At 46.5% G+C, this 19,253-nt stretch overlaps 1 protein-coding gene across 5 annotated transcripts in view; it reads right to left on the bottom strand.

The window, feature by feature from the left end:
* Nucleotides 1-241: 241 nt before the first annotated feature.
* Nucleotides 242-19,253, bottom strand: part of rasgrp3 (RAS guanyl releasing protein 3 (calcium and DAG-regulated)) — a 79,531-nt gene continuing 60,519 nt past the window's right edge. For 4 of the 5 annotated variants that reach the window (XM_034122461.1, XM_034122452.1, XM_034122443.1 and 1 more), the window contains exons 9-17: nt 9,915-10,193; nt 9,100-9,180; nt 7,335-7,448; nt 6,756-6,871; nt 5,079-5,226; nt 4,679-4,715; nt 2,927-3,076; nt 2,455-2,822; nt 242-1,081 (exon numbers count right to left, since the gene is read on the bottom strand). In XM_034122461.1, coding sequence (XP_033978352.1) covers nt 1,073-1,081; nt 2,455-2,822; nt 2,927-3,076; nt 4,679-4,715; nt 5,079-5,226; nt 6,756-6,871; nt 7,335-7,448; nt 9,100-9,180; nt 9,915-10,193 — 1,302 coding nt within the window. In that variant the 3' untranslated portion in view covers nt 242-1,072. The remainder of the gene's footprint in view (nt 1,082-2,454; nt 2,823-2,926; nt 3,077-4,678; nt 4,716-5,078; nt 5,227-6,755; nt 6,872-7,334; nt 7,449-9,099; nt 9,181-9,914; nt 10,194-19,253) is intronic. The other variant, XM_034122463.1, reaches the window with a different exon arrangement.

Raw genomic sequence — 19,253 nt, 5'->3', positions numbered from 1 at the left:
AATCTGTTAAGATTGCTTAAGTGTCAAAAGTACCAACAGGCAATATTTGTACCCTGGTTACGAAATATTTAAAATAGTAATATAAATGATATATTAGCTTTTATATATTCATTTACTGTCATGTAAATGCTAAATATATCTCCCGCTGGCGAATGTTCATTTAGTGACAATATGATTTTTCTGCATTAAATTATGATAAAGTAGATAAATATAATATCATAGATAAACACAACCATGTGTATTGTATTTCAATGAATGTCTTCGATGTGTTTTATTTGAGAACAGCTTCTGTTAAAATAAATGACATCGATTCTCTTTTTGTAATGCTGGAGTCAGGCCAGGTATTAATCATATGTCATGCTGAAAGAAATGTAATTGTATACATTTTAAACAATAGGGAGGGTTAAACACACTGTAGTTTTCATGTACAAATATAAATAAAATGTAGGAATAAATACAAATATTGGCCATAAATACTCCAGGGTCCAGAATGGTCCATCTTCACTGCTCTGTATGTCAGGAGGGTTGGATTCCCTTAACGTTCTTCTCCATTTTGACTTCCCTTTTTTAAAACTCTTTCCCATATCCATCATGATCTTTTGGATCATTTCCACTTGGGAAGAACTGCCCGTCTCTTTCTTTAGTTCAGGCTTTTACTTTGTAATCCCCAAGCTGGCATTTAAAGCGGTTACAAAAAAGTTACTGGCTGTCTTTGATTCACTAGGCTGAACCAATTCCACTCTTTTGGGAAGTTAACAAATGTTTCCTTTACTTTTCCAAGTGCTGATGTTGTGTACATCCCAAACATCCCCAGCCAAAGACCCTCCACAGGGTGGAGGTGTCACAGTGTGACACACAGCAGGTGTTAGTCCATTAGCCAGTCTTTCCATGCAGCTACTGGGAGCCACATCAGCTCCACCTGTGCCGAGGTCTACAGAGGACATGATAGCTCCAGGTCACTGACGGGGGGCCGCAGGCAGCCCAGCACGTCCCCCAGAGAGAAGAGCTTCCTGCTCCCAGCCGATAGGGGCTTCCTGGATTTCTGAGACTGTCCCTCACCAACGAGACCAAGTCAGCTGTCCTGGAGAGGAAGAGCAGAGAGTCATTAGTATCTGGAATTATAGCCTTTCACTAAACTACTGTTCTTTCTGTTTAAATGGATGTCTCAGTGACAACACACATTAGAATATTGCTGTCCTGTATTAGAACATATGGTTTTCCTCATCAGCTCGCCCTTCACCTGCATCTTATCCCCTCATCAGCCTCATATGCTGGCACAATTGCCGGACCATGAACGTTGCAAAGTTGATCTACTGCTTAATTTGTTCTTTTGTTGTTTGTAACCTTCTTTGGCAATAAATCATTGATCTGAAGGAGTCAGCCTCAGCACTATGACTCCAGGCAGTGTCTTTCAAAACGTGGGTGGAAATATTGCTACCTTATTGTGCAGAGGACTTCATTAACACTCCAACAGTCCTCCCTGTTTGCTAACGTAGGCCTGTTAGCCTCCAACCTGCTTCCCCGCTAGCTCACCTCCAGTCTACTAGACTCCAACCTGCTAACCTCCAGCCTGCTAACTTACTGCTACCTGCAGTCTGCTAACGTTCAGTCTGCTAACCTCCAGCCTGCTAACTTACAGTCTGCTAACCTGCAGTCTGCTAGACTCCAACCTGCTAACCTCCAGCCTGCTAACTTACTGCTAACCTGCAGTCTGCTAACGTTCAGTCTGCTAACCTCCAGTCTGCTAACCTCCAGCCTGCTAACTTACTGCTAACCTGCAGTCTGCTAACGTTCAGTCTGCTAACCTCCAGCCTGCTAACTTACAGTCTGCTAACCTGCAGTCTGCTAACTTACAGTCTGCTAACCTCCAGTCTGCTAACTTACTGCTAACCTGCAGTCTGCTAACGTTCAGTCTACTAACCTCCAGTCTGCTAACTTACTGCTAACCTGCAGTCTGCTAACTTACAGTCTGCTAACCTCCAGTCTGCTAACTTACAGTCTGCTAACCTCCAGCCTGCTAACTTACTGCTAACCTGCAGTCTGCTAACTTACTGCTAACCTGCAGTCTGCTAACTTACAGTCTGCTAACCTCCAGTCTGCTAACTTACAGTCTGCTAACCTCCAGCCTGCTAACTTACTGCTAACCTGCAGTCTGCTAACTTACTGCTAACCTGCAGTCTGCTAACTTACAGTCTACTAACCTCCAGTCTGCTAACTTACTGCTAACCTGCAGTCTGCTAACGTTCAGTCTGCTAACCTCCAACCTACTTCTCTTTAAACCTAAACATCTCATTGTGTGATCAGCAATTTTCCGATCCTGGGTTCTAAAACCCTGGGTTCTAAAACATTCTAAAACATATGACATGACATTTGACATTTACTTTAAGAAGTTTCTATTTCCATGCTTGAAAAGGATTAATTTTATCATAATAAATACAGTAGTTTTTCCCTCACCTTAACTCTGTGTGTCCTCCCGTTCTGTGCGGGCTCTCCTGAGACCACTGACTTCTCCTGAGAGTCCACGCTGCACCTGGTAGGAACTGCCGGCTCGTTCTGGTTTTCCCAGCGGGCAAAGCCTTTATTTTTGGATGATTTTCTGTGAGTCCTGTATTTCATTTTTGGGAAGGTGTGGGAGCCGCTGTCTGTGGCCCCCCAGCTGTGTTCTGGCCATAGGGGATCAGTCTGTGTTGCCTGGCTTGCGGTGGCCCTCTGCAGGCGCACTGAGATCCTCTGGGCGGAGCCCGTCATCAGGGTGATGGACTGAGGGGCCAGAGCTGGTCCTGGTGATGGGACGGCTGGGAACTCAAACACCTCATCCTCATCTGAAGGAGAGAACCCAAGAAAATAATATAACATCATGTTTGATATCACTTACACATAGCTTTTTTAACTACTGGATTTATGAATCACCAAAAGGTGAAATGACCTTCACAGGTGGGCAGAGCCGGGCTGCTGGGCAGGGAGCTGTGGGTCAGTCTGGCTGGAGAAACATTTCCAAGAGAGCCGGAGCGGATCAGCTTCCTGCAGGCCAGAACCAGCAGCTCCCGACATTGTTTATGACAGTTTACACCACAGTCTGCAGAGTGAACACACACACATATTCAGGGGAATGTGCTCTAAGCTTAAAAAAAGGCAGATGATCTAAATTGCTCATAATGATTTATTTCATAATAGTCCATTACTTTTGCAGTCAGGTCATTTTAAATAGTTGTGCAAACCCTTTGAACAACCTAAAGTACTTTGGCAGAGCAAGTATGAGCTAACTGGGAATGCACCTTTGTAAATGGGAAGTGCATCTGTATATACAGGCCTATCCTTAGTGTGAGGGCCTTTTTGCACTTGAAACCATGGAAATATGCAATAACATTTGCAAAGAACTTAGAAGAATAATTGTTGCTGGTTCCTCCTTTGAAGCAATTTCTAAGTGACGGAAGTTCCCACTGTGCAATATGTACAGAAATGTAAAATTCATGGCACAAATGGACACAATAGTTTGGGAAGTTGGAGAGGGGATTTGTCCATTGGGCTGTACAAACCTTGGCCCAAAAGACTAATACACTTATAGACAAGAACAAAGCAGCTGGTTAAAGAGTTGGAGGCACCAATGTATCTAAATCTTTATATATACAGTCTATGATCTAAATCCACCATCGAGATTCAGTATCTTGAATCACCAAGGCCTGAACGACTGGGGTGCAGGCAAGAACTCTACAGCCTTTCAGCAACATTGGCACACACAAGCTAGTATGTTTGCACAGGATAACCTGGACAAAAAAGGCTTTTGGAGCAAGTTTCTCCAGATACATGAGACAAAACATAGTGTTTGGCATTAACCATCAGCTCAATATGTGGAGGAGGCTTTCTATCTGCAGCACAATCTTATGGAGTTGTGATGTTGGATAATGGACTGTTGCACTCCAGAAAATCAATGGCATCATGAGGAGGGAAAACTATCTGCAAATACTGAAGGAACATTTCAAGACATCAGCTAAAAATAAATGCGCAGCTTGGTTGTAAATTGTTCTTCCAGCAGGACAACAATCCTAAAACAACAAAAATGGCTGACAGACAATGCGGTAACAGTATTGAAACTACTACATCAAATTGACAATTTGTGAACAGAACTGAAAAGGAATGTACAAGCATTAACAAACATTCTGCCAGACAGAATGGGTCATTTATATCTTTGGGGTCTTCACTTTCCTGTAGTGTTATATAGGTTTTTGTACATGTCAACGGTTTTACTTCCGTAAAATAGTGATATCATGTAACACCCGAGCTTCTATTGGCTTGCGCTCAAACACATTGTAGGTGATAGGCTAAGGGGGCTCATTCCGCATTTCAGACGGTGTGAAAAGAGGTGCTGCATCACAGGCAGTATGAGAGAAATAAAGACATTTTGGAACATTAAAGCTTATAATCATGTCACAGTAGAGGCACTAAATACAGATATGAACCTGAAAATCTGAATAATATGTCCTATTTAACATTGCATACATTTAAAAATATACTGGATATACTGTAGGCAGCAAGATGAGCCTTAATTGACTTGTCTTTCGTAATGGCTGTTTTCTCTGTTGGCTTCAATAGAATAACGGCCTTACATTACATTACAGTAATCACAGTAAGTTGCATGTTGTGTTTATGGTCTTTACAGACGAATGCAATGAAACAATACCTTTGCACTTGTAGCCCTGTTTGATGATTCCCCACAGCTGCAGGTCCAGAAATGTAGAGCATGGGAATTAGGAACACAAAGCACAAAACATAACATAAGAAAATAAAAGCATGGAGGCATGTTCCACACTTCCTGCATCTGTGAGAACTCAATAACCAGGCACTGCTGCTGAAAACTACACATGTACCAGGCCATTAGTAATATAATCCAACCAAGCAGAGAGATCCAGTCTGTGGCTGAACTGGACACGTGTCATGACCCACATGTGGTCTTAATGCAGGCCGGTCACTAATTACAATATTTGCAATATTTACAATAATTACAATATTTGCCTGTTTATTGCTAAGAGAAGAAAAGAAGGCATGAACAAGTACAGTGACAGAATGTTAGAGATACACACAAATCCAGCACAATGTTCACAGAAGGTGGGCTTCAGGTATGTCATCTCCTGGAAGTTGTGGATGAAACCTGGACCCATCTTACACTGGAGCAGTGGGTTGGCCCGGAGGAAATACGCTATCATCTCGTCCTTACTGATCAGTCCGTCTCTGAGAGGAAGATAAGGAATAGAGAAAGAAAGACAAGACAGTGAGCAGGACATTAGAGAAGATCTTTAGATACCTTATTATTATCATATTATTTATCCAGGAGATTAAACTAAAATTACAGAGCAAAGGAGTGTTCCCTCCTTTCCATCTAACATGAGAAAACAAATCTATATTAAAGGAAACCTATCATGCTATATTTAAATGATATATTGTAGGGCCATACCTATATAAGGTATATTTATACGTTTCTGTTTTCAAAATACCAAACAGATCATGCATTTTAGCCATGCCTCATTTCGCTCTATGTGCTGTTCTCCAGCCCTGTTTTTGCAGGGGGCTGATTCTGTGAGCTGCAGCTGACCACGAGGGGAGCGTGCTCTGATCACGTCAGAAGAGGGGGAGAAAAATAGATCTCCGTCCTCCGTGTTTTATTATTTTATTATATAGAGTCGTTATTCATTTGTTTTAAAGCTCAATAAATAACAAAGAAGACCTTTGACCGGCACTTTTCTAATTTTGATTTTGTTGTACAGTTGTACAGATTTAAACTTTAACGGACATCTTGACCGGCGAACTGAAACTCTGCTGCACGGTCCCCTCGTTCCTTGGAAGAGGCGGAGAGGTGGGTGTTTGTCATCTGCTGGTGGACTAACCGGAGAGAATTACAGTGCTTGCCTCGACGGGGAGGGATTGCATTGAATTACAGCAGCAGGAGCAAACGCTTGCCTCGGCGAGGGAGAAAAAAAGCCACAGCGGAGAATAAACAGAAGGGAAACCATGGCCTCCATGCGCGGGAAGTCTTCTTCGCTGCTTTTGTGGCAGACTACAGCGCCACTTACAGGCCTGGCATATGTACTACAGCGTCTCCAGCGCTTTCGAGCGGCAATGGCCGGCCGTGGCCCAACCCCACATTCCCCTGATAGGTGGAGAGTTGGCCCAATAGCCGTAGCGCCACCGTCCTGACGTCAGGACAGTGTTCAAATCTGGATCAGTTTTTATCAGATCCGTTGCAGCCCCTTTTGTAGAGATTTGGGTATGGAGGAAAATAGAGAGGGTTGTGTTTTCTGACACTTGGTGAGTTCCCTGGAACACCGGGGACACATATTCATGTATAAAAGACGTACAAAAGTGCATTTTGCATGATAGGTCCCCTTTAAAGCAATTCCAATAACAGTTTTTACACATTTGATTCTGAAGGAGCACTTAGCTCTAAGCTCATCTTAAAGTCACTGTAAGCTACAGCTACTCTAAAGCCACTGAACTCATTGATATGTGGTGAAGGTTATCACACCACAATAAGAAAGAGTGGTTGTGGCTGGGGAACAGCTTTCTTGATGCAGATCACTTCTGGTTTTTTAAAAACAAGTTTGAAACTAAAAATGTTCCATTATTTGGAAAGTAGCTACACTACCCAGCATCCACTGGGAAATGAGGTTAAACTGCGTTGCATGCTTTGACTGCGATGGACTAAAACTACAGTTAAAAGTGTAGTTAATACTGAAGTGAATTATTTGAACATGTCCACTCACTGATCTTTGTCCAGAACGCAGAAGGAGTCCAGGAAGGGGAAATTAGCAGCAATGCTCTCAAAGTCCTCTTGAGAGATATAGCCATCATGGTCATGGTCATAATTCCTGAACACAGACTTCCCAATGACGAGACAAATAAATTAAAACACACATACTGATGTGAACCTGAAGATGATCAGAATATGTCCTCTTTCAGATTTATTCCAAGTCAAGACATAAAGACAAATCATAATGGCGGTATGAGGTCTGCGAATAAAAAAGCAAAAAGAAGCCAATGCTGTACTATAGAGTTAACTTTATTATGATAAATCCAGGACAGGAGAACAAGAAGCCCCTTTGTGACTGGCATAAGCATGTTTTGGAACTACTTTAGATTCATTTAAACACACACACACACACACACACACACACACACACACACACACACACACACACACACACACACACACACACACACACACACACACACACACACACACACACACACACACACACACACACACACACACACACATCTCTACATCTTTCCAATCAATGCATTCTGTAGGTATAATTTGAAGAGGTGTGTCGTCCACTCACATCCACCACCTTCCTGATGTGTTTGTTGACCACAGAGGGGTCCGGTTTGGTGGGGACCCCGGAGGCCCAGTCCAGAGGGACCAGGGGCTTGTTGGGAGTTGTTGGAGAGGTAGGCTGTGAGGAAGGACAAGGTACACAAACACAGGAATAAATTCAGCAAATAATCTGTTGCAGACCTAGATTTCCAATTCTCCTAATAGAGTGGTAGCATTGCCATGGCTCCCTCAACAAGAATACAAGTTTTTTTCATTTGTATTTGTATTATTGTAGTAAATAAACTCTCTGGGATATAATCTCCACATATTAACACCAATTTCTGAATGCAAATAGGAGAAGTAAAAAGCTAAGGTTTCTTTGTAAACAAACTACTCACGGTCACTTAAATTCACTTCACCATCGCTAAGCTGGTTCATTTTCGACATGATGACGTTTAGACGCCAGCTTCAGACCAGTGGGATATTTACTTATGTTGTAGAACAAAACGTGAAACTCTCTTCAGCTTGTGTTAACCACAAACCTTATTCCAGGCTAACAACCAAAAACGCATTCGAAAAAATATTGAATTTGAGACAAAGGAACATGAAATGGTAAAATGCTAATTCAAATACAGGTTTTAGTACTCATTCCTGCACCACTATATAGTTCCAAAGGAGTAACAAATGACAAATAATACAAATACACTACGACTCAAAAGTTTGGACACACCTTCAAATTAGAAGTTTTTTATTTATTTAAAGGTGGGGTAGGTAATTTTGGAGAAACCAGCTCGAGTGCGCTAGAATTTGAAAATATACAACCGGAGAAAATCTGCCACTTCCTTACAGAGCCCCTCCTCCAACACACACGAACGCGCACATGACCAATGAGGGCACGAGATAAGTTTGTGCACAGATGGAAGGCTGACAGGCAGGTAGGCCATCCAGTTATTTTAGCCGGGCCGGCTAAAATGATTGGTCGTGCTTTTTACAGTATTACGGCTTCCACAGATGACATTTTTGTATGGATTTTTTGTCAAAGCACTTAAGATATTCATTGCTATCGGGATGTTAAGAGCATTCCATGGAATATAACAAAAAGGGTATCTCGAGCCGGTTTCTCAAACTTACCTACCCCACCTTTAAATGTTGTCTATATTGTAGATTTATACTGAAGACATCAAAACTATAAAAGAACATATATGGAATTATCTAGTAAACAAAAAAGTGTTAACAAAAATCCAGAATATGATTTATATTTAGATGGCTACTGTGGTAGCCACGCTGGTTAAGTGTGCCTTGCATTTTGAATAAATCACCAACAGTGTCACCAGACACATTCAGAAGGCAAGTCATTCCACAAATGGACTCTTGACAAGGCACACGTGTTCATTGAAAACCATTCCAGGAGACGACCTCATGAAGCTGACTGAGAGAAGCCAAGAGTGTGCAAAGCTGTCATCAAGACAAAAGGGGGCTACTCTGAAGAATCTCAAATATAAATCATATTCTGGATTTTTTAACACTTTTTTGTTAACTAGATAATTCCATATGTGTTCTTTCATAATTTTGATTTCTTCAGTATTAATCTACAAAGTATAAACGTTTAAAATTAAATAAAAAACTTCGAATTTGAAGGTGTGTCCAAACTTTTGACAGGTAGTGTATGAACAATTATAAGTTGTCAAACAGTGCAAATCCTGAACATTTTAGCATACCTATAAAGTGTATCCAGCATGCACACAGTGTGGACAAAGCTGAACACAAAATACATTCGATCTGAAACTCACCAATGATTTGTGGTTACGTGGTTCCCTTAGTAATGACAACTCATAAATCTCATCTTCGGTGTAATAAAGGTCTAAAGAAAGCTGAAAACAAAAGGGTTTTGGATATCATTAGTTTAATCTATAAACAATTGAGTATAACACAGTAAGCTTTAGTTTAATGTATAGACTATTACATATTGATTAATCACACTGTTGGAAATATATAGCACTGATTTTCTTTTCTTGGATTACAGTGATGTGGTGCTCCTCCATTATTAGATCCAATACACAGAGCACTTCACAGTAGATTTGGATATGTTTTGTGATCTGGAGCGCAGTGACAGGTCCTGGGTGTCAGGTAGCAAAAGCGAGTGGCAGCTTTAAACTAGTTTTGGTCCGAGAAATCAGACCAGGGGCCGATGTCAAACATATATTTTTCTGGTTTGTCCTGTGGTGTTAAACCCATCTATTTTTGGGGGCTTATATTAGTTTTATGCAAGTTACAAAAAAAACGAAATACATTTCCGTCCTACACCCAGGCTAATGCTTTTATTTTTTGACCAACAAAACTATTCTGAGAAATATGTTTTGCTACAAAAATGCTTGACAACAGTTTTTAAATCCTTAAATCTATTTACTCCTCTTCCTCTCAGAAGAAGCTGTGCTGAATATGATTGATGTTGAATTGAAACAGAAACAAAAGAGAAAGACAGAGATACATATTTTTTTCTGTTGTAAATTTGATATTTGGCCAATTCCTTATATATGCACACACATTTTGCCAGCACACATTAAATGCTTCCCCTCAGGTTCTATGTGTGGAGGGGGGCCCTCACCGTCAGCAGGTAGATCAGGTCCATGTTGGGCTCCACTTGGGCCACCGCAGTCTGCAAGGACACCAACTCGTTGAAGGTCATGTAGAGCTGATGCATCTTCACCAGGTTCACCTCATTGCTGTCATGCCCCCAGTCAGGGAAGACCACATGCACTGCGATCAGGTCCTTCAGGTGCACCCCCAGGATGGGGGTCTTAAAGCCCTGGCACTCACTGAAGGCCTTCCGGTAGCAGGAGTAGTTGTTGTTGGAGGACACCAGCTCTGTCATTTCGCTCCACATCTGGTTTATTTAACGATCAAATGACAAAGTAAGTGTTGTGGCAATTTATGGAACATGCATACTGGACCACAGTCGCAGCTGATCAAATATCAGCTTTTTTAAGGATTACATATTTGATAGATCAATGAAGGTGAAAGGTCATGGGATTAGTCATGCAAATCCTTCTGCCACCTTGTGTCAACATTCTGTTAAAAACATCGTGTGGATTTCTGTGCTTACTGCAGCATTTCAGAATAGTTTGAGGATTCACTAGTATACCTGCCTGGAGGCAGCCTCTATGTGAGGAACTGTGTTTCGATGTGGCTGACTATCTACCTGTGAAGACTGTTGCTTCATAGATAACATGCCTTTATCTTTCATCCAAGTTCATCATTTAGGCTACATAATTGTTTTAACCAATTACATGATAAACACAACTTGAACGACCACATCACACTGATCCTGGCTACCTGTTGCTTTAGAATTGATTTACATTTTTTATTGATTAATCTTAAAGTCCTGAGAGGACTTGCTTGATCTTTTGATTGCGTTATGTTCCCTCGCATGCTGAGATTCTCAGAAGCTTTGTTCCTGGTCCTTCCATGGTTCAGATTAAATCACAAGGCAGACAGAGCCTCTCCACTCCGCTCATTTGCCCTTTCTCATTTATCTAATTCCCCTCCTCGACTCCCTTCCTCGACTCCTATCCTCGTGTCTTAGTCCCGCCCACAGGAGATGCGAGCGGAGGAGTCGAGGAGGGGAACCGAGGAGAGAGGAGGGGAAGCAGCAGGCGGTTAGAGAAATGAGAACTCCTCTCCTCTGAGCGGTCATTTTAAAGAGACGTCCATTAATGATGACAGGAGGCACAGCACTCTGTCTGATGGACAGATGTGTTCATGACCACTTATATATTTACTTTTAATTCATTCACAGTGCGGTATAATGAGACAATAACAGGCTACAGATGCGGACATATACACACACACACACACACATATATATTTATATATATATTTATATAATATATACAATTTCAGATTCAAACAAGTATGAGAGCACTCTCATAATAACGTAACACTATCAGACTTATAGTCGCCACAATGAGGAAATGAAATTACGGGCCAAAAGTTTTATTTACAAGTATTAAAAGTAAGCATAGGACACCAATCCAACTGAGACCTGTCTGTCCGCCGCATCTACGCACACGCACACACACACACACACACACACACACACACACACACACACACACACACACACACACACACACACACACACACACACACACACACACACACACACACACACACACACACTGTACCACATGCACCCAGGGCCGTCCCTGGCCAACATGAGGCCCCACGCAAAGTTATATGATGAGGCCCTCTGTTTCGCAGAGGGCCTCCCCCCCCCCCCCCACTAGCGGGAGCTAGTGGAGCCTCGCAGCGGCGAAACCGTGCCGCGCCACACTAATTGCGCCGCATTTTCGGCTCAGTTGAGGCACCCTCCGCAAGGTGAGGCCCCACGCAGTCTGCATGATCGGCCTGTAGGGAGGGACGGCCTTGCACGCACCTACACACTGTACAACACGCACCTACAAAAGCATATCATATATATCAGGATACAGCTGTGTATTTTATTATGTGAAGCACTAAATGGTTTTAGAAAAATATCGACTCTTTGTTTGTAGATATCTACTAAACTACAGCATACAAATAAAGAGAGTAATGTAGGCCTGTTATACTGAGTGATATATATTTTACAAACAAGAAGTGACTTTTTCGAACGAAGGACGTATATCCTGACGGGAGCTCGTAACTGCGTCACGGAGTTAGCCAGTGAGCTAGCGGAGATGGATGAGTTCGGGAGGATGGGAGTGAAGCAAGAAAAGAGTGACGGAGAGGAAGATGGAGCATGCGGGTGGTCGAAGGACATGAGTACGGAGTTCAAGAGTGCACGGGAGATGAGAGAGCGCCTGAGAGAGTCTGCGGTGAGGATGGCTAGAGACTCAGCAGCGTTTCGCGCCATTGACATTCGGGATGAAAACAACAATGGCGGCGCCCATCTGGATGTAAACAACAATGGCGGCGCCCAGCAACCAGTAGCAGCCGCGTCCGTGAAAACACCCAAGTACTCGGGTAGGTCGGACTGGGACGCTTTCCATGCCCAATTTGAACTGCTAGCACATGCAGGGGGGTGGTCAATAGAGACTAAAGCGCTACACTTAGCTTTGTGCCTACAGACGAGGCTCTATCATGCCTGCTACTGCTTGCTAACGACTCGGAAAGCCTGACGCGGTGGGCGTATGCACAAATGCCACCCGGAGTGCAGAGTGAGCTGGCGTGGGATCAATTCATCAGGGCCCTCCTCCCTGCTGACTTGAGGGTCGAGGTACAGCTGCAGCATCCACAGTCCTTGCAGGCGGCCTTGGAGATGGCTGTGGAGAGAGAGAATGTGTGGAGTGTAGCTGCTAGGAACAGCGAAGGGGCGGGTCGACCGGCTGTGAGGAGCTGCAGAGAGGAGGAGAAGCCTGCATGGGATGCTGAAATGACTGAACTGATAAGGGCTGTGTCTCTGCAGCCAACACGCAGGCCAAGTATCAGGGTCTGCTGGGGGTGTGGTCAGCCAGGACATTTGGCCAGAGACTGCCCCAAGGCACACCGGGCCCAGGGAAATGACGTGGGGCCCGCATGAAGGGGAAGATGCGGAGCCAGGCCCAAAAACCCCCCAACCAAACCACAGCCTTATTGCCACCAACACAGACATCCGAGGAAGGAGCCCGACAGCACAGCCGGGGGAGCCAGACTCTACTCCCTCCTGAAGAAGATGACAGCACATGCTAGGAGCCTGTCGTTGCGGTGGGCCGTGCTGGTGGTGGGGATTCCTGTTAAGTCCCTGTCACTGTGGAAGGGGTGCCCTGCACTGCACTGGTGGACACAGGCTCGACAGTAACCCTGGTGAGAGCAGATGTGTTGCCCAGTGGGACTCAATTTGAACCTACAGCGGTGCGTCTACTCACAGTCACGGGAGAGCTGGCACCTATGAAAGGAAAAGGCATGCTGACTGTGTCGGTGGGGGGAGTTAAAGTGCAGCATCCAGTGTGGATAGCAGAAGTGCAGGACCCGTGTATTCTGGGTTTGGACTTTTTGAGGGAGACTGGTTGCCATCTGGATCTTCAAACAGGCACAGTGAGTCTCCACGGGGGGGCCTGTGATCACTATTACCCGTATCCACACTGCTGAACCTTCTGGGAGACCCCCTACGCACCCAGTGAGTACCCTAGAAACTGCAAAGAATCCTCCCTCCTTGCCTTTATCCCCGGTGACGCCCACTCAGGGCAACTCCGCACCTGTCACCCCCGGCCTGTGCCACCCAGTCCCAGCCCCCCCCCAGTTACCCCAGACTGGAGTATTGGAGGTGTGGAGGAAGAACTGTCGCGGCCTTAATCCCGAGCAGCAGGAGCAATTTTGGCAGCTGCTGCTAGAGTTCCAGGGCAGTTTCGCCATGAGTGAGGAGGAGGTGGGCCGAACTCATCTGGTAGATCACGAGATTGATACAGGAGACTCGCGCCCCGTCAAGTGTCGTCCTCGCCGACTTCCCCTGGCCCGTCAGCAGGCTTGTGACGAAGCAGTGCAGAGCATGCTGCAGGCAGACATCATCGAGCCCTCCGACAGCCCGTGGGGCAGCACCTGTAGTCATGATCCCAAAGAAGACAGGTGGTTGGCGGCTGTGCTCAGACTACAGGCCGGTGAACGGGGTCACCAAGAAGGATTCATACCCCCTCCCCCGCATCGACAAGTCCCTGGACCTGGTCTCGGGGTCGTCTTGGTTCTCTTCCTTGGACCTCCGCAGTGGGTATTACCAGGTCCCTCTTGCCCCAGAGGCCAGACCAAAAACTGCTTTCTGCACCGGGCGGGGACTGTGGCAGTTCAAGGTCCTCAGCTTTGGACTTTGTAATGCCCCTGCCACCCTTGTGCAGTTGATGGACAGGGTACTGTTTGGTATTCCCCGTCAGCAGTGCTTGGTTTGCCTGGACGACATTCTGGTGCATGGCAGCTACACCCAGAGAAGTGCCATTTCATGCAGAGAGAAGTCACTTTCCTGGGCCACAAAGTGGGGGGCGAAAGGCATCGGCACCCTGCAAGAGAAGGTCGCAGACTGGCCTAATCCTCTCAACCAGAAGCAGCTGAAGAGTTTCCTGGGCCTGGCCTCGTACTACAGGAAGTTTGTACGGGGTTTTGCTTGCACTGCTGCACCCCTGTTCCAGCTGCTACAAGGACAGTGTTTTTGTTTGGATTGAGCAATGTCAAGCAGCATTTGACAGCCTTCGGCGTGCCTTGAGTGAGGCTCGGTTCTTGCCCCAGCCAACCCCATTCTGCCATTCACCCTGGACACAGACGCTAGCGGCGTGGGTGTAGGAGGAGTGCTCTCCCAGACTACACCAGAGGGGGAGCGGGTGGTGGCGTACTTCAGCCGGGCGTTCAACAAAACTCTTGGCAGTGGCGCTGTCCATCAGGGACTTTAAATACTACCTGTGTGGCCAGGCGTTCACGGTGAGGCCTGATCACTCTGCACTACAGTGGCTCATGACATTCAAGGAGCCAGAAGGGCAGGTCGCCAGGTGGTTAGAAGAGCTCCAAGCTTTCGACTTCAAGGTGGAGCACCGGGCTGGGGTGCGTCACACCAATGCAGACGCTCTCTCCCGCCACCCGTGTGCCGCCGACGGATGCCACTACTGTGAGAGGAGAGAGACTCGTGAAAAGGTGCTGCTGGAGGAGGACACCGTCTGTGCTGCAGCTCGACAAGTTGAAGAGGTTATTTGCCGGGAGCTCCAGACAGTGGACGTGGCAGAGTGGAAGCAACAGCAAGAGCAAGAGCTGGACACGCACCTACAGCCTGTGCTGCAGTGGGTCGAGGCGCAGCAGCAGCCACCGTGGGAGGAAGTGGCAGTCTTCTCCAAAGCAACGAAGGGGCTGTGGTCACAGTTTGAGGCTCTGCGCCTGTGTCAGGGCATACTGCAGCGTGCGTGGAAGGAGCCAGCAACAGGGGGAGAAGAGATGGCAGGTGGTGGTCCCGAAGGGTCTGCAAGAGGCTGTACTCAAGGCCATGCATGGAACGGCAGGCTCTGGGCATTTTGGCGTCACTAAGACTCTCCGCCGCCTTCGCCAGGGTTGCTACTGGGGGCAGTGCCGGAGGGATGTCGAAGACTACTGTCGCCGCTGTGATCCTTGTATGGCTCATAAGGGGCCTGCGTCCACCTGTACTGTGCTGCTGTGCTGAGGAGGATTTTGCCCCGGAGACATCGCAGAGAGACGGAGCGGCTCCACGTTCGGGCTAGGGCCTGCTTTCCACCTGTCCTGTTTCTGCTGTAGCGGAGGCCTGCCTCCACCTGTCGTGTGCTGCTGTGCTGTGCTGTGCTGTGCTGTGCTGTGCTGAGGAGGATTTACCCCGGGGACATCGCGGAGAGACCGGAGCGCCTCCACGTTCGGGCTGGGGCCTGTTTTCGCCTGTCTTGTGCGGCTCTGCTGAGGAGGATTTGCCCCAAAAAACTCACGGATGCTGTGCTGGTCTGGGGAAATGGCCCTTATCGTGATTCTGCTGTGCCTGTTAACTGTTTTGGACAGTGAGAAGTTCTCTATTCATCCTGAGAAGTCTACTGGATTCAGGTCTGTTCTGCCGCCCGCAGTGGGCATCCCCTGCAAAGGATCAGGTGTGTTACGCGAACAATTACCGGTTGCCTTGTCACAGACAATCAGTTCGGCAAAATATGTTTGTCTGTTTTGTTTGCCTGCTATGATGGTTTTAAAGCTAGGTCTGGGTTGGGATTCATCCACTTGAATGTGCGCAGTCTTTTACCTAAACTAGATTTTGTCCGCATTTGGGCGAACTCGATTGACGCTGATGTCATTATTTTATCAGGAACGTGGCTAAATAAATCTATTTTGGCCTCTGACATCTCCGTAAATGGTTATAATGTATATCGTACCGACCGACCTAATAAAGGTGGTGGCGTTGCCATTTATGTGAAGAATAAGTTTAGTGTAACCACATTGGTTTCCAAATCAATCAGTAAGCAACTCAAATTTTTAGCCTTAAATATTGAAGTGGCAAAGGGTCAACAGGTCATGGTGGTGGGCTGTTACAAACCCCCCTCAGCTGTCAACTGTTTCCACTCGGACTTTAATACAGCTACACCATTGTTTGGTTTCCATGGTAGCACGTCCCTTTAGTAGCGCGCGCAAATGAAAGTCTAACGGCCCGTCCACACGGCGGCGTGCGTTGAAGCTTCAACGCTTCTGCCCATTCACTTTGAATGGGGTGATGCTTTGCCGAACTGCATTGTGGTTCCGTCGCTTCGCCGAACTGCATTGTGGTTCCGTCGCTTCGCTTTGCTCGCGTTGCCCGCTTCAAAAGTAGAGCAATGTTCTACTTTTGAAGCTTCGACGGAAGCGTCAGCCAATCAAATCATATGCCAGTACAAGCTCTAGCCAATCAAACCGCGTGCTTGTTTGTCCGGGGTGGGAGATTCATGTGATTGGTTGTTGGTTGAGTTTCAGACACACCCATCGGCAAGCTTCAACGCACGCCGCCGTGTGGATGCTGCGTAACGGCCCGTCCACACGGCGGCGTGCGTTGAAGCTTCAACGCTTCTGCCCATTCACTTTGAATGGGGTGACATCACGCTTTGCCGAACTGCATTGTGGTTCCGTCGCTTCGCTTTGCAGGCCTGATAGCAGCTCATGTTGCTTGCGCTGATAGATCTCTGGCGCCACTGAGACTCCAAACGGGAGTTTGAGCCATCTCATCCGACCCCATGGGGTCCAGAATGTCGTCAAGCGGCTGCTTTCCTCATCAAGCTTGCACTGGAGAAAGGCGTCACGAGCGTCAACCAGTGTGAAGACACGAGCCTTGGGCAGTTTCTACAAGACGTCTTCTAGCGTTGACATGTGCTAATGGGACCTGAGAAGTGCCTGGTTGAGAGGCTTTGGGTCAATGCAGATTCTTATCTTATCCGGTTTAGCTACTGTCACCATGTTGCTTATCCACGCTGTTGGCTCGGTCACTGGCGGAAGGTTGCCTGCTTTCACATGTTTGTCCAGCTCTTCCTTAACCAGGCCTTTTAGCGCTACAGGGACATTTCGTGGTGAGCACTGGACTGGTGTCACTTCAGGGTTCAGATCGAAATGAACATTACCTGGGACTGACTCCATCGGGTCATGGAAAACATCATGAAAGTCTTTCAGTAGCATTTCTTTTGTGAGTGGCATAGACTGGCTTGCATCAATAGTGTTCACCTCCGCTGGCAGTAGTTCTCTTGGAATAGTGAATTTCACAAGGCCCAGATCAGTGCATGCAGCACCACCTAGCAGGGGCTTTTGTTTGGTGTTCACTATCTCAAACACAAGTCTGTGTGTTTTCCCCCTGACCACACATTCAGTGTGTCATTTCCTCAGGGATGGCATGTATGTGTCAGAGTATAGCTTTAGCCTTGTTCTGGTCGGCTGTAAGGCTGTCTTTGGTGACAGTCTCTCTTTAAACTGGCGGCCCATAACATTGCAGATGGCCCCTGTACCTAGCTGGCATAGCTGTCTTTTCTTATTCAGGTGTAGGTGCACAAACCATTTGCGTCCAGGTGCTCTTTCACATTCCCCACATATTCAGTGACATTGTATAGGTTTTCACTTGTATCTGATGCGGCTTTCACACCAGCGCTTTTCCCTTTCTAGCTCCTAGCGAGAGCTTTTCTGGTTCAGCTCCGGTTTCCCTTTTCAGCTCCCGCTCTGTTCACACTGCCGAGAGCTGCCGCTGCTGCGTCATGACGTCACAGTTTACGTCGCTGATTTTCTCCCACAACAACAACGGGCCGGGGACTGCGTCGGGTCGATGATCGTGTTGCTTTTAATCATACGAAGCCAGATTAAATTAAATAACGACTTCTCCAACCTTATACTTTTCTCCAGAGTGCCGTGGTTCATTGTTTATTAATGTGTTTCAGCGGCATTTACCGACCGCTGCAGTGCTGGCTGCTCTTCCACGGGAGTTTATTCTCCTGTTAGCTCCGGGTTAGCTCACACGGTTCTAAAGTATTCACTGTCTGACTGTCACACAAGCAGCTGATACATATCCCCAGTTCCCCTTAAGTGAATGTGTGTCAGTCTGAATTGACGCTGTTTGGCATCACAACGCTGTTATGAAAGTTTCTCTGGTATAACATGGGTGATGTTAGCATAGCAACCAAAGCTAAACTGACTACTTGCTAAGCCGTTTTCTACAGGCACATTTTACCGGCGTATTTTTCATTATGATTCTACTTGTGATAGTCGGACATGACAACCTGTACAGCCCATGTATCTCCACAATGATCAATAACAGCGAACGGATGGTCAAAGTAAGGTTTCCTGCACGCCTCGACGTAAGAGACGTAAGCGACGCCGCGTCATAGCTCCGAAGCTCTTGCCTCTGGACCGACAATTTTTTGGAGCTGGAAGTGAACCGCATTCCGGAGCTATGACGCGCCGCCGCTGCGGTGTGAACAGGAAAAACCGGCGCTTTTCCAGCTCCAGCTCCGAGCAGGAGCTGGAAAAGCGCCGGTGTGAAAGGGGCATGAGTCCCCTTCAGTTTGCTCGACATTGTCAACAACATTAACTTTTCTCGTTTTCTCTGCTCTGCTGCTGGCCTGACATACTTTTGCAAAGTGATTTGAAACGCCACATGTTCGGCAGGTCTTACCATAGGCTGGGCACTGCTCTCTGCCCCGTTTGTGTCCATTTCCACAGTATTTGCAGGTCCACTGCTGCTCTCTCTCAGCCGCTGTGTTTCTTTCCGCTGTTTTCCACTGTGTTTTGCGTCGTCCGCCTTGCCTGTCCACCAGAGCATTAACACTGTCCGTCTGTGCCTGCGGGCTCTCATGCGTGACTCCCGTTCACGCAGCAGTCGCCGTCTGGTGCTCTCGCTGGCAATACCGAGTACCAGCCTGTCCCTAATCAGTTCATCTTTCAGGTCACGGTACTCACATGATGATGCTTTTTCCCTCAGCTTTGTTATAAAGCTATCGATCGGCTCGTGCGGTCCTTGTTTTGC

The sequence above is a fragment of the Trematomus bernacchii genome, unplaced genomic scaffold (genome assembly GCF_902827165.1).
Source record: "Trematomus bernacchii unplaced genomic scaffold, fTreBer1.1, whole genome shotgun sequence".
Classification (NCBI taxonomy): domain Eukaryota; kingdom Metazoa; phylum Chordata; class Actinopteri; order Perciformes; family Nototheniidae; genus Trematomus; species Trematomus bernacchii.
Note: the sequence above shows the minus strand (reverse complement) of the source record. Positions and strands in the feature narration are given on the sequence as shown.